The sequence below is a fragment of the Camelus dromedarius genome, chromosome 9 (assembly GCF_036321535.1).
Source record: "Camelus dromedarius isolate mCamDro1 chromosome 9, mCamDro1.pat, whole genome shotgun sequence".
Taxonomy (NCBI): Eukaryota; Metazoa; Chordata; class Mammalia; order Artiodactyla; family Camelidae; genus Camelus; species Camelus dromedarius.
The window spans coordinates 21,852,102-21,866,671 of record NC_087444.1 but is presented as its reverse complement, the minus strand read 5'-3'; the positions used below and the strand labels follow the sequence as shown (position 1 = coordinate 21,866,671).

The 14,570-nt window shown below is 41.3% G+C and overlaps 1 protein-coding gene across 1 annotated transcript in view; it reads left to right on the top strand.

Annotated features, from left to right (window-relative positions):
* Nucleotides 1-7,393, top strand: part of SPAG17 (sperm associated antigen 17) — a 190,468-nt gene extending 183,075 nt beyond the window's left edge. The window contains exons 45-48 of the mRNA XM_031457908.2: nucleotides 890-1,074; nucleotides 3,016-3,076; nucleotides 5,895-6,039; nucleotides 7,231-7,393. Coding sequence (XP_031313768.2) covers nucleotides 890-1,074; nucleotides 3,016-3,076; nucleotides 5,895-6,039; nucleotides 7,231-7,370 — 531 coding nt within the window. The 3' untranslated portion in view covers nucleotides 7,371-7,393. The remainder of the gene's footprint in view (nucleotides 1-889; nucleotides 1,075-3,015; nucleotides 3,077-5,894; nucleotides 6,040-7,230) is intronic.
* The last annotated feature ends 7,177 nt before the right edge of the window (nucleotides 7,394-14,570 follow it).

The window sequence follows — 14,570 nt, the reverse complement described above, 5'->3', positions numbered from 1 at the left end:
TCTTCCAGGTCAGGGAGTTTTCAGCTATTACTTCTTCCAATAAGTTCTTTGTCTCTTTCTTTCTCTTTTTCATCTGGTTTCCTATATTGCAAATGTTAGTATGTTTGATACTGTTCCAGAGGGCTCTTAAACTATCCTTATTTTTTTTAAGTGTTTTTCTTTTATTCTGTTCAGCTTAGGTGATTTTTACTACTGCCTTCCCTACTGCCGATCCATTCCTCTGCATCATCTTGTCTACTGTCAGTTCCTTCTAGTGCAGTTTTTATTTCAGTTACTGTATTCTTCAGCTCCATTTGATTCTTTTTTTCCTAACTCTTTGTCGATATTTTCACCATATTCATTCTTCTCCCGAGTTCAGTGAGCATCTTCATAATCATTATCTTCAGCTTTTTATTAGCTGGATTGCTTATCTCCACTTTGTTTAGTTCTTTTTCTGAGGTTATGTGCTGTTGCTTTATTTGGAACATATTTCTGTCTCCTCATTTTGCCCAACTCTCTATGTTTATTTCTGGGTGTTATGTAGGTTGGTTACATTGCCTAATCTTGAGAAGTCAGCTTATGTAGGAGATGTCCCATGGGCCCAGCAGCATGCTCCCCTCTAGTCATAAGATCTGTGTACTTGAGGGTGCCTTTATGTGGGCTGCATGTGCCTTTCTGTTGTGGCAGGGCCTACCACTGTGGGCTCGCCGGTAGGCAGGGCTGGTCCTGGCCCAGTTGGCTGCAAGGCCCTGCCTTGTGTGGTAGCTGTAGGCTGGCTGGAGCGCAGAGTAAGCTTCCTGCATGGTTTGCTGCATGGCCTGGGGTGGGTTAGGGCAGAACCTTTTTCTTATATTGGGAATGCAAAATAAAACCATTTTATTATATTTCATTGCTTTTTCCTCAATACAAGGTGCAAGATTCTGTTGGAGGAAGAGTGAGAACATCTTCTGTTGCATCTGCTGCCATTAATAATGCAAGTTCATCCCCTTTTGGATTCCACCTTCTCCCACCCTCAGTGAAGTTTGGAGTGCTCAAAGAAGGACACACCTATGCAACCACTGTAAAGCTCAAGAATGTTGGAGTGGACTTATGCAGGTGAGGTCAAGGCTCCAGACTCTGCCCAGATCACCTCCCCTACTCTGTGACTTTTCTTCGGCTGCCTACTTCAGTGAATGTTTATTGAACTGAACTGTTAAGTGCACCTTAACTCTTGAATCTCCACATCATTCATTCAATCATTTATTCACTGACTCATCCATTCATTCATTCTTCAACAAATCAGTATTTACCAAGCCTCAGCTATGTTTAGTGCTTCTTTGCCTTCCCATTAATTATTATTCATACTTCAGTAGAAGAAACAGAAGACCTGATCTGCACTAGCAAAAATTGAAGGGGAAGTTGTATACGTGTTACAATAAATAACACACAAAACTTGAAAGTCTGTTTCTCAAATCCACCACCAACTCTAATACCAGGTACCATTTGTTTGCACTTTGTGATCTCGATGTGATTTTAATTACATTAATCCTGCATAATTGAGGCAAAAAGGAAAAAAATTAACCCTGAATCATCAGGGTCTTTCTGACTCTGATGATGTGACTTGGAATTAATAACAAATACTTTAACTCACAGTCTGTGCTCCCAATTGAAAATATACTGTATCTGGCAGTCAGTGACTAGAAAGAATGAGTCGTTAACTTTCAGGTCAAAACCAATAGGATTTTAGAGCTTGTAGAGACTCTTACAAAGGGATAAACTGAGTAACTTGTTTTAAGGTCTTACAGGCTGCAGCGAAGGTAGATCTCAGATCTCCTGCCCAGTTCCCTGGAGCACCTTGCTTTGTCAACACAGCTGTGATCACCGCTTCTTGTGGGAGATTGGTCCTTCCCATTGGGTCAATATACCATCTCTACCAAGACAGCTCACAGTTACAAAATCTCCTCTCTTCTACTTCGAATCATACTTCAGGATTACGCAGGATTTTTTTCCCCTCTAAAAAAAATGGAATAAATGTTTATTTCAGTTGCAGAGTTCGTGTAAGTGGTAAGTCCTCCAAGCATGTCTGTGATTCTAGACTCAGGATTGGAGATCAGATGGAGCAATGCTACGGGAGCATCCAGCTGAAAAGATCACTGTCCCATTTCAGTTGAGGCAGATCCTCAACTTCAGGAATCACATTCACTTCCTCAGAAAGAACCTGAGAGGGACCCAGGCCACCAGATCAGATGTTACTGGTTTTTCGGTTTGTTGCCAACAGAGTGGGTGGGGAGAAATCGAGAGGCAACCTCAAACTATTAAAACTCATCCATGCAGATACTGTGAGTCCAGGACATAATTTTAGCGTTAGAGATTTCCCTCCTCCGCTTGCTCAGTTCAGCCGCTGCAGGGCAGACAGCAAAGCTGATGGTAGAGGGTGTGGGATTGCGGTCGACGTGGAGGTAGGCTTTCCTCGGCACGTTAATTTACTCCAGGGCTTTAACCTTCAGGCAGAACCCGCAAACCACAGGAAGGGGAGGTGATCAATAGGCACCACGTGTGAGCACGGGGCTTTTCAACTTCTCCAACGTTTTCTGAGCCTTTTCTGTTTCTCTTCTCCCCAAACACGCAAACCCCATACCACGACAGAGCAAGACTGGCTTCCACGCTCCACTGCTTTCCAAAAGAGCCTTTATTCTTCAGCTTAATGATCTGGCAGTCAGCATTTGTGTTCACGCTGGCGGCCACACTGCGATGCACACTCCAGCCAAACATTCACAACACTCTGCCCGGGCCCCAGGCGCTAGTCAGCATCCGATAACAAAGGGTGGAAACGTGTTGGAGTCTGTTTGACGCCGATGAAAACTGTTGGAAAGGCAGTTGTGAAACAGGCTCCAGATTCTTCTTCCAATTGAATATTATGTTGTTTTTCTAATGGTCTGGACCTCGCCCTCCTGTGTAGGGGATATTAACACCTTCCTGCTTTGATTACTTCCTAGTGCATTCGTGCTCGTGTTTTTCGTTATGACATAAATGTATTCCCATCTTTTTGCCTGGTAGGTTTAGGGTGAAGCAGCCCCCTCCCAGCACAGGACTGAAAGTGACCTACAAACCTGGGCCTGTAAGTCCTGTGTTCTGTCTGTTGTGTGGGTCCATGTGTGTGCATACGAATATGTGTGTGTTTCCAGTGAAGTGACCTTTTAAGTCATCCTACCCGTTCCGTTTAAAGCTTGATGTCACCTACTTTGTGTAACAACCATGAGCATGCCCTGTGTGTAAACAGAGTTAAACTTCCAGCTATGGAAACATTTCTGAAGTTCACTTCACTTGTCCCAATGCTGCAGTTCTGTACAGTTGTATGAGAATATATACCTTTTAAAAAATTAGTTATGATTTAATACACACTTGGGAAGCTGATAACCTGAAGATATCCTGTAACAAATCCTTCTACAAAGTGAAAAATCCCTTGGAAAAATAAATATCTCATTCTTTTTATTTTATGTAAATCTGGTTTGTTCACTTGGTATTTGCTGGAGAATATTACTTAGACATAGTAGCATATTTAAATTTACGAGCTGTCTTATTTCTTCAAAAATCTCTGGAAATATAAATTTTAAAATGTCAACCTGCTCTGATTTTATTTGATACATTCCTACAAATAAGGTGTTTAGTATAAAAAAAGGTGTGTTGCCACTTACTTCAAAGTATAATTTTAGAAGTGTAGTATGATGCCAACAAAAGGTTGCCTCAAAATGTAATAAAACCACACTTGTAAATCTTAACATTTCTTTCTTTTTCTAAAGGAACTTTTATTTATTTATTTATTTGGTGGGCATAATTAGGTTTATTTATATTTATATTTTTATTGTTTTGGCTCCCCGTCAGGGAATTATTTTTATTTTTAAATGGATTATTTTTAATTACTGGGGATTGAACCCACGACCTCTACATGCTAAGCATGCGCTCTCCCGCTGAGTTATACCCTCCCCCCTTAATATTTACTTCTTGGTCAGTGTACCATCTGGCTGATTTATCACTCCTTTCATTTCACTAAAATACTTTTAAGTTCCTCCCATATGCCCAGGGTACTGGGGATGTTAGAAATGAGTGAGACACATAAGAAGCTTACAGAGCCGGGCACATGGTGGGCTCTCAAGAGATGTGTGATGGAGGGACAGAATGACGTGAGAAGTCTGGTGGGTACGTGAACCGTTCATCACAGATGGGGGTGTGCACGGGCTCGTGAGAGCGCTGAGCAAGGGCATCCCAGCCCATAACCGGCACACAGTGCTCACTGAAGCCCAAGATCTTAACGCAGCCACAGTTCTTGTATGTTGGGAAGAGCGCGAAGTCAGTTGGCTTCTTGTCATGACTAAGCCACCAAGCAGCTTGGTGGTGGTGTTGGTTAATCCTCTGCACCTTGTTTTCCTCATCTGTGAAAGGAGCTTAACCTGATCAATTCCTAACCCTCTTCCAGTTACAATATCTTATCATCTATAAAATAGTGGTATATAGGCTGCAGTTCCAAACAGAAATACATCTGGGGACTAGACCCACTAATCCATGAGTACCTCTCTGAAACATTTCATCACTGTGCTATGTCCAAGTTTCAGAACCTTCACAACATAAAGCAGAGACATGGTCAAAGCAAGCTCTTCTTCTGCTGTTCTGAGAAGTTCGCAAGTCTTTCTCATTTAAAGTAGGGATTATGCCAAAATGACGGCTGGATCCACCTTTTATGTACCAAAAAATCAGCTTGTATTCTTTGAAGCTCAGTCTATGCTATTTTGTTTGTTTTTTTTTCTCTTTAACAGTAGATTTTGGCTCTGGCAGAAATGTAACCTGCAGATTTCTCCGTATCTAAATCTAGCCACCGTTCAGCTTGGTTCATTGCCAACACTAAATGCATGTCCTCCAAGGGAGGGTGCAGCAGTGTGATGGCGGTACTCCTGCCCCACGTGCAGAGTGTCGTCACTCCCCAGCCCGGCTCTGACTGTTGGGCTTGGAGAGCTAACGGTCCAGGTCTCAGAAACAGAGCTGTTGGAATTCTTCCAGCATGCAGACGTTCACAAGCACAGTGCTGAAAAAACTGAAACAGTTTTCCACTCTATTATTTATAAAACTCTATTGAAGAAAAAACAAATTCCGTTCGTATCTAATTGCTTTCCATGTGGTAGTTTCTCACTTGTTTTTTTCAGATAACTGTTCTCAAATCCTCTTTGTAACCCACCTCCTCAAGAGGCAGCTTAGAAGTACAAACCGCTCTTTCTTTCCCGGCTAGTGTTCTTTTCAAGGAACAAGGCCAGAAGCCCAGTCCTTGCTGTGTTGCGTCTTCATTGTATATATCAGGTTTCTTTTTTGTTGATATGAACTTCGTCTGTGTAGCTTTCAGATCTAAGCAGTTTGGCATTTAAACTAATTCTGTCTCCCTCTACTGGCTTGGCCAGGTTACAGGTCCTACACTAGGAATACAGTAAACCAAGGTGCAGGGCTGGGAAATTGTGGTGTTCACCCAATCTCTTAGATTAAATTTAAGATTAAATTTATATTTCTCTTGGAGTAAGTGTATGTATCATTATCTGCAAGGATGACAATAATAGAGACTTGCTACTGATATTCAAGAAATAGCACAATTATAGACATTATAAAAGTTTGCCCTCAGTGCCCCCTCCTGCACCCTGGCATTTAGTTTCCTTATGCTTTTTCCTAAATAGCCCCTGCTTCTCTCCTTCAGCAGCATATCCTGGGTCCCACTTGGAATTCTACCTAACTAATCTGTGAAGTAATTCTTCTAAATGCTGGAACAGCAATCATTCATTAGTGACAAATTTACAGATGAGAAAACAAGATCAGAGAGTTTAAGTAGCTTGTCCAAAGTCATGTTAAAACCAAGGTTAGAACTCATTCATGCCTGATTCTAAAGCTACGTTGTCTTGTAGGTGGCAGCTGGTCTGCAGACAGAGCTGCAAGTGGAGTTATTTGCCATGGCTGTCGGAGAGGACGGCGCCCGGGGGTCAGCACACATCTCCCACAATATTGAGATTATGACTGAGCATGACATCCTCTTCTTACCCGTGGAAGCAAATATCCTTCAGAGTTCCATCTGAATAGTCACATGCAGTGCAAAAACTACATTTGAGTAAGGAGAACACAGAAGTCAAAATGCTGTTGTCCAGTCCCCTCAGATCTGCACTCCGTAACTCCATTTATTCTATTTTTAAAACCAGAGAGTTAAATTTCTTAGGGCAAGGACTTGTCTTCATTCATCTTTTTTTTTAAATTTTATTTCATTCAAGTACAGTAGATGTACAGTGTTGTATTTCTGGTGTACAGCCTAATGATTCAGATAATCCTTTTCATATTCTTTTTCATTATAGGTTATTACAAGATACTGAACATAGTTCCCTGTGCTATGTAGTAGGACCTTATTGTTTATCTGTTTTATATATTGTAGTCAATATCTGCAAATCTCTCATAATTCATCCCTCCCCTACTCCCCTTCTCCATGATAACCCTAAGTTTATTTTCTATGTCTTTATATCTCTGCTTTGAAATAAGTTCATTTGTATCATTTTTTTAAGATTCCACATATAAATGATATGTGACATTTGTCTGTCTCTGACTTAACTTCACTTAGTGTGATAATCTCTAGGTCCATCCATGTTGCTGCAGATAGCACTATTTCATTCTTTTGTATGGCTGAGTAATATTCCATTGTGTATGTGTCTGTGTATGTGTGTGTGTGTGTATGTTATATGTGCACAACTTCTTTATCGAGTCACCTAGATGTGATCCAAAGTAACTGAAACCCTGCTGCTGATCACAGCAATTAAATAATTTTACATTTATGCTAATAAAATTTCTATTTCCTTGCTTACAGAGACCACCCTGTCAGGCACAGAAAGATGGGGAAAGAGTTTTATTAGATTTTTAATCTACTTCCAATGTAAACAATGGTAGTTCGTAAACTATTTCTCAATATCTATCCCCCTCCCCACCAAAAAAGCATGATGTTGATGTAGTCTGGGGCCTGATTATGGTGACTGATGGCTCCTATAGAAAGGCCAGTCACACTTTGCAGAAAAACATACACGGAAGATCAATACCCACACTTCATCCCCTAAGCCTGAGCACATGGAATTTGCATTAGATAGAAAAGTACCTAAAATTGAGCTAATGATGCTAGAGAAGAGATTCTAATTCTAAAATGTTATCTGAGTTTACATATACAAATCATTTGTTCGTGAAAATCATAGTCCTTAATGAGTATTTTACCAGTTTTAACAAGCAGCAATTATGAGAAGAGACCAAAAGATTTTCCCCAGGGTAAAGAAAACCCCATGGTCCAGAGGATTTCTACAATTTCTGCCTCTGCCCTTGGAGTCTTCATGTCCCGTGAAATTTCTCCACAGTAGGTCAGGTAAGTAATAAATGGTAATTTGATTGTCACCCATTCAGATTTGCAGCCTTAGACCTCGAGTTTGTTCCTGTCTTCTTAACAGCCAGGAACCAATGAGCCTCTTAGTCCGGTGGAAATACTTGTTTTTAATAACTGTAACAGCTTACCCCTTTATACTCACTGTCTGTCTAATCTTCATACCATCTACAAAATAGATGTTTTCCCCACTTTACAAATAAGGAAAATGAAGCTCAGAGAATCTTGAAGAAGTAAAAACCCTACCTGCTTCAATGATTCTAAAAGTTCATTCTCAAGTGCTGTTTTCGATGTTGATGCGACTCTCCCAAAAAGAAACAGCACATGTCCTTTTGGACTCGAGAACTCAGTTAGGCCAGTGGTTCTCAAATCTTTTGGACTTATGTCTCCTTATATGTTCTTAAAAATTATTGAGGAGCCCCCAAAGCTTTTATTTATATGGGTCACATTTATCAACATTTACAAAATTAGAATTAAAACTGGGGAAATTTTAAAATTTCTTTTTTTAAAAAATAATAAACCCAGTACATTAACAGAAATAAATTGTTAATGAAAAATAACCATTTTCCAAAAATTTAGTAAGAGGAGCATTGTTTTACATTTTTATGAATTTCTTTAATGTCTGGCTTAATAGAACATGGCTGGATTATCACATATGCTCTGTATTCAGCCTGTCACCATATCACACATCACATAGTCTCTGGAAAAGTCCACTGTATGCACTAATGAGAGGAAAAGGCAAATAACATCTTGCATTAGTTTCCCGAGGCTGCCATAACAAAGTACCACAAATCAGGGGGCTTAAAACAACAGGTATTTATTCTCTTGGAGTTTTGGAGGCCAGAGGTTCAAAATCAAGGTGTCAGCAGGGTTGGTTCCTTCCAGAGGCTCTGAGAGAATTTGTTCTACGCTTCTTTCCTAACTTCTGGTGGTTGCCAGCAGTCCTTGGTGATCCTTGGCTGATAACTGCACCACCCTGATCTCTGCCTCTGTCTCCAATGGCATTCTTCCCTGTGTATTTCTGTCTCTCCTTATAAGAGCAACAGCCGTTACTTCATCTTAACTTGATTGCATCTATAAAGACTATTTACAAATAAGGTCACATTCATAGGTTCTGGTAGACATGAGTTTTATGGGGGCAAACTCAGTACAGTCTTCCCCCAGACCCCCAAAATTCACATCCATCTCCCACGCAAAATACACTCACTCCATCCAGCATTCCCTGAAGTCGTCACCCATTCCAGCATTAACTCTAAGTCCAAAATCTCATCTAAATATCATCAGCTCTGTTAGTTCCACATCTCATCATCTAAATTAGGTTTGGGGGAGGCTCTGCTGACCTATCCTAGTGACCTCTCCATCTGTGGGCCTGTGAAATGAGAAAACAAGCTGTCAGCTTGCAAGATACAATGGTGGGATAAGCACAGGACAGACATTCCCATTCCAGAAGGAGAAAGTGGAGGCATAAAGGAGTCACTGGTCTAGTGTGTTTGCAATGCAGTGGGGTAGATTTTATGTTTCAGGGCCTCAGAAGAATCATCTGTGTCTTGATCTGCCCTCTGGGCCACAGGGGTTTCGCCGTCTCACCCTCTGGATCCTCGGGGGCCTTGTTGGCCCCACCCTCTCAGTTCCTAGCCTGGATAGTCTTACCCTCTGGGCAGCCTATTTCCTGCTTCTAGAATCCCAGAGGTCCGGCAGCCTTCCCTCATTTCCTCTCTGTCCCCCCACCCCCACCCTAGGCCAGGCAGGCAGGGTTCCTGCTGATAGAACATCCTCAGAAACTGTCAGTCTTCCATGGACGTCAGGGGCTGCACACCAGTAGACTTGAAAGGTCCCCACAGATCCTCCCTGGGAAGTCTCATCTCTCTTCCGAGCTTCTGCTGAGATGGTTGGCTGTGTCACGAGCCTGATTTCTCCACCGGGTTTTCCGGCGGTACCCTTGATGAACTATCCAGAGCGCATCTCGGCATCCCTTGGAACACGGATAGGCTGTGAATTTCCCACATCACCATGTTCTGGTTTCTTTCTGCTGACCATTTCCTTCCTCTTGCATTTTACTATAAGCAGCAAGAAACCAGGCCATGTCTTCCAAATTTTGCTTAGAAACGTCAGCTGAATATCCAAGTTCATTGTTTGCAAGTTCTACTTTTCACTCAAAAGCAGAACACAATTCAGACACATTTTCTGCCACTTTGCAACAAGGATCACTTTTCCTCCACTATCCAATGACATGTTTGTTTCCACATGAGGTCTTACCAAAAGCACCTTTAGTGTTCATATTTCTCCCAGCATTGTTCATGATATGAAATTCTCTAAGGTGGCTGAAGTATTCTGTACTGTCCCCTTCACTTCCTTCTGAGTCCTCACCAAAACTGTCTTTAATGTCCATTATTTCTACCAACAGTCTCTTCAAGGTATGATCCAGACCTTTTCTATCACGCAGCTCAAAATTCTTCCAGTTTTTACCCATTACTTGATTCCAAAGACATTTCCACATTTTACAGTATTTGCTATAGCAGCACCCAATTTCTTGGTACAAAAATCTGCTATTATTTTTTTATTAAAGTAGTCAGTTCACGATCTGTCAATTTATGGTGTACAGCATGTGTCAGTCATGCATATACATATATATACATGTTTTCACAGTCTTTTTCGTTATATGTTACTACAAGATACTGAATATAGTTCCCTGTGCTGTATAGTAGGACATTGTTGTTTATCTATTTTATATATAGCAGTTAATATTTGCAAATCTTGAACTCCCAATTTATCCCTTCCGATCATCCCCTTTACCCCCAGGCAACCATAAGTTTACTATGTGAGTCTATTTCTGTTTTGTAGAAAAGTTCATTAGTGTCTTCTTTTTTCCTCTTTTAGATTCCACATATGAATGATATCATGTGGTATCTTTCTCTTTCTGGCTTACTTCACTTACAGTGACGATCTCCAGGTCCATCCCTGTTGCTGCAAATAGCATTATTTTCTTCTTTTTTATGGCTAGTATTCCAGTCATCTGTTGTTAGACATTTAGGTTGTTTCCATGTCTTGGCTATTGTAAATAGTGCTTCTGTCAACATTGGGGTGCATGTATCTTTTCAAATTTGAGTTCCTTCCAGATATATGCCCAGGAACGGGATTGCTGGATCATATGGTAAGTCTATTTTTAATTTTTGAGGCATCTCCATACTGTTTTCCATAATGGCTGCACCAAACTGCATTCCCACCAGCAGTGTAGGAGGGTTCCCTTTTCTCCACACCCTCTCCAGCATTTATCATCTGTGGACTTTTGAATGATGCCATCTGACTGGTGTGAGGTAATACCTCATTGTAGTTTTTATTTGCATTTCTCTGATAATTACCAATAATTGAGCATTTTTTCATGTGCCTATTGGACATTTGTATGTCTTCATTGGAGAATTGCTTGTTTAGGTCTTCTGCCCATTTTTGGATTGGGTTGTTTGGTTTTTGTTAAGTTGTATAAGCTGTTTATATATTCTGGAAATTAAGCCTTTGTCAGTCACATCATTTGCAAATATGTTCTCCCATTCTGTAGGTTGTCATTTCGTTTTGCTCATGGTTTCCTTTGTTGTGCAAAAGCTTATAGGTTTAATTAGGTCTCATTGTTAATTTTTGCTTTTATTTCTAATGCCTGGGTAGACTGCCCTAGAACATTACAATGATTTAAGTCACAGAATGTTTTGCCTATGTTTTCTTCTAGGGGGCTTACAGTGTTTTGTCTTATATTTGTCTTTAAGCCCTTTTGAGTTTATTTTTGTGTATGTGGTGTGGGAGTGTTCTAACGTCACTGATTTACATGCTGCTGTCCAGTTTTCCCAACATCCCTTGCTAAAGAGGCTGTCTTTTCTCCATTGTATATTCTCGCCTCCTTTGTGAAAGATTAATCAAATGTAAGTACACAGGTTTATTTCTGGGCTATTCTGTTCCATTGATCCAATAGTCTGTTTTTGAGCCAATACCACACTGTTTTGACTACTGTATCTCTGTAGTATTGTCTGAAGTCTGGGAGAGTTATTCCTCCAGCTTCATTCTTTTTCTTCAGTATTGCTTTGGCAGTTCTGGCTCATTGGTGATTCCATATAAAATTTAGGATGATTTGTTCTAGTTCTGTGGAAATGTCCTGGGCGATTTGATGGGGGTCACACTGTTTGTTTCTGGAGGCTGCCACAGCAAGTCTGCACACGCTGGGGGATTAGAACAGCAGGTGTTTGTTCTCTTGCACTTCAGGTCTGAAACCAAAGTATTACGAAAGTTGGTTCCTTCTGGAAGCTCTGAGGGAATTTGTTCCATGCCTCTTCCCCTAGTTTCTGGTGGTCGTCAGAATCCCCGGTGTTCCTAGGGTTGTAGCTGCCATCGTGCCAATCCTAATCTCTGCCTCTGTTGTCTTGGGGCCTCCTTCCCTGTGGGTCCATGTGGCATCCTTCTAAGGGCAAGTCACTGGACTTACTGCCCACCCTAATCTAGTAGGACCTCATTTTTAGCTAATTATAATATTTATAAAGACCCTATTTTCAAATAAGATCACATTCATAGGTGTCATGGGTGGACCTGAGTTTCTGGACACTATTAAATCTATTACACATCATTTTGATATATTTTTGACCTTACAGACTCATTGAAAGAGTCTTCAGGACCCCTAAGGGACTTGGAATATACTTTGGGAACCACTGATTAAGGTGTGGTTTATCTTAGTTCTTGTCTATGACTTTCAGAAGTTATCCCAAACTGAGAAGTAGTGGTTTTTCATCTCTAGTTGGATAATTCTGAAAACTACAGAATAGCTATCAGATAGATTCATAATACCTGCTGGAACCAATCTATCAAAAGTAATGTCATGAATCTATCTAGTAGAAGAAACATCTTGTGATGTTGCCTTATACCTCTTTGTTCATATTGAGTTAATGAGATTAAAAGATGCCCACTGTACTTATTAAAGATAAACACTATAAAGATTCTCTAATATCTGACAGACTAAAATGTTACTTCTTTCTAATCTTTTCTGTTTATGTATATACTGGAGTTATTCTGTAGTTTTCTATCTGGTATATCTCACACAGTAACAAAAGTAATGTATTCTGTGTTTTCTCGGAGCCAGTGGTAAGTACTTTATAGTAACTATGGTGTAGGCAGCGTTATGCCCATTTTGTAGATGAGGAATCTGAAACATAACAAGGTGAGGTAATCTGCTCCATAGAACGTGCTCTATAGGATTAGTTAGATACTGCTATGTAACAAATTACCCCCAAACTGAGTAGCTTAAAGCAACCAACGTTTATCTCATGGCTTGCATGGGTCAGAATCCAGGCAGAGCAGTGGGTACTCTGGTTCAGCAGTGGTGGTGGATGCAGGTCCTTGCAGGATATTAGATGGAGGGCCTCAGTCCCTCCCTAGCTGTTGTCTGGAGGCTGCGCTCCCCCTAGGGCATCTCACGACACAGAAGCTTATGTTTACCAGAAAAATCAAGAAGACCTGAAAACGCATGAGCGAGGCAGAATTCAGGGTGTTTTAGAACCTAACCTTGGAAGAGACATCTTATTACCTCTGCTGCGTTCTCTTCTTTAGGAGCCAGAGTTTAGGGCCAGCCTGCATTTAGAGGGAAGAACAAGCGCTCGGCCCCAACAAGGGCTGGGCCGGGCCAGTGGCGTGTCACATCAGAGCATTCGAGTCCCGTAACACCTCAGAAATAAATGGTGAGGAAAGGGGGGACTGGAGATACTCGCTGTAGGCCAGGTGGCTTCTTCCTAAGCTCCCGTCTGCTCTGGCCTGGAAACGCTGCTCTGGTGTCGGTGAGCAGAACCGTGGAGATCGTCCTGTGCCCAGTGAGACACCGCTGCCTCCTTGCTTACTGTCCTAGGTCCTCTGCTAGGCTTCTCTGGGATGAGATATGACTTAGGATACTTGTCACTGAGAAGGAATTACTACAATTCGTACATTAAGCACCTGACTTCCAGCCAGGGACCTTGAACTTGTTAGGCATGTACTTCTTATTAGGAGTGTAACAGCTAAGCTCATTTAAAATAAACATATATAGAAATATGGAGACTGATATATTTATATTTTAAATAAGCTTAGAAATTATACTCCTGATAAACCATTCGCAGGCCTCTTTACGGCATTACAGGCATCCACAGGTAACACTGCATCATTTGCAAGAGATACTAGTCATTAAACAGTTTCAGTACAAAGGATTGTATGTAGCCAGTGGCTGGCTAAACCAGTAAATGCTGATTTAATGAATAGGAATCTGCCTGGCTCAGAATTAACTCATCTGTTAACCGTCAAAGTTGAAGGTTAAGGCGTTTCAAGTATTTGGCTGTAGCGTAGTAGTTCCTTACTGTACGTATCTCCTCAGCTCTCGCAAGTTCCCCTTCTCTTTGGTTAGCATAACACAGAAGGCAGAGGCACCTTTAGATCTTAGGACTGTCACTCTGATCAGCCTTAAATAGTGGCAATGCTATAGGAAAGCAGCACTTTTAAAATATAAAGTTACTGATGACATACACATTTAGAGTACCCTCTTGGAACTTGTTCTGGTTTGCAGACTATCGAAAATGTTGCAATTTCTTTCTGTTCTGAGGAACAAGAAGCACAAACAGGATATGGATTCAGCCTTTGTTCTCATCAGGAATTAAGGTATCTTTTGAGAATCAAGTAACTCCTCTGTCCCTGGGGGCAGGAATAGCTGCCTGGAAGGTTATTCTTCAGACTGGACAGCAGCACCCAGAATCCACCGTACTGTCTATTCTCTTGCCTTTTCATACTTAAGCCTCAGGAACCCTAAGCCAAAATTCTCCTTACTCTCATTCTGTTCAAAAACTGCTGCTACTCAGTTCCTTACCTCTTGGCTCAGCAACTGCTACACTCAGGAGCAATGACAGACTTCGGGTTTGGGACAGAGGACTGCAGCTCTGAGACTGGCAAGGACACAGCTGCACAACAACACAGTAACTGAGATGAGATTGACAAGTTCTCAGAAAGACACAAACTACTGAAACTCGGACAGATAAGGAAAATGTGAACAGCTCCAAAACAAGGAGACTGAATTAGGGATTTAAAAACTTCCCACAAAGAAAAGCACCGTCCCGAAGGTATGTGTCAATTTCCTGTCCTAAAACGTCCCCACCTCCCCACACCCCTACCTTGAAGAAACATACACACCATG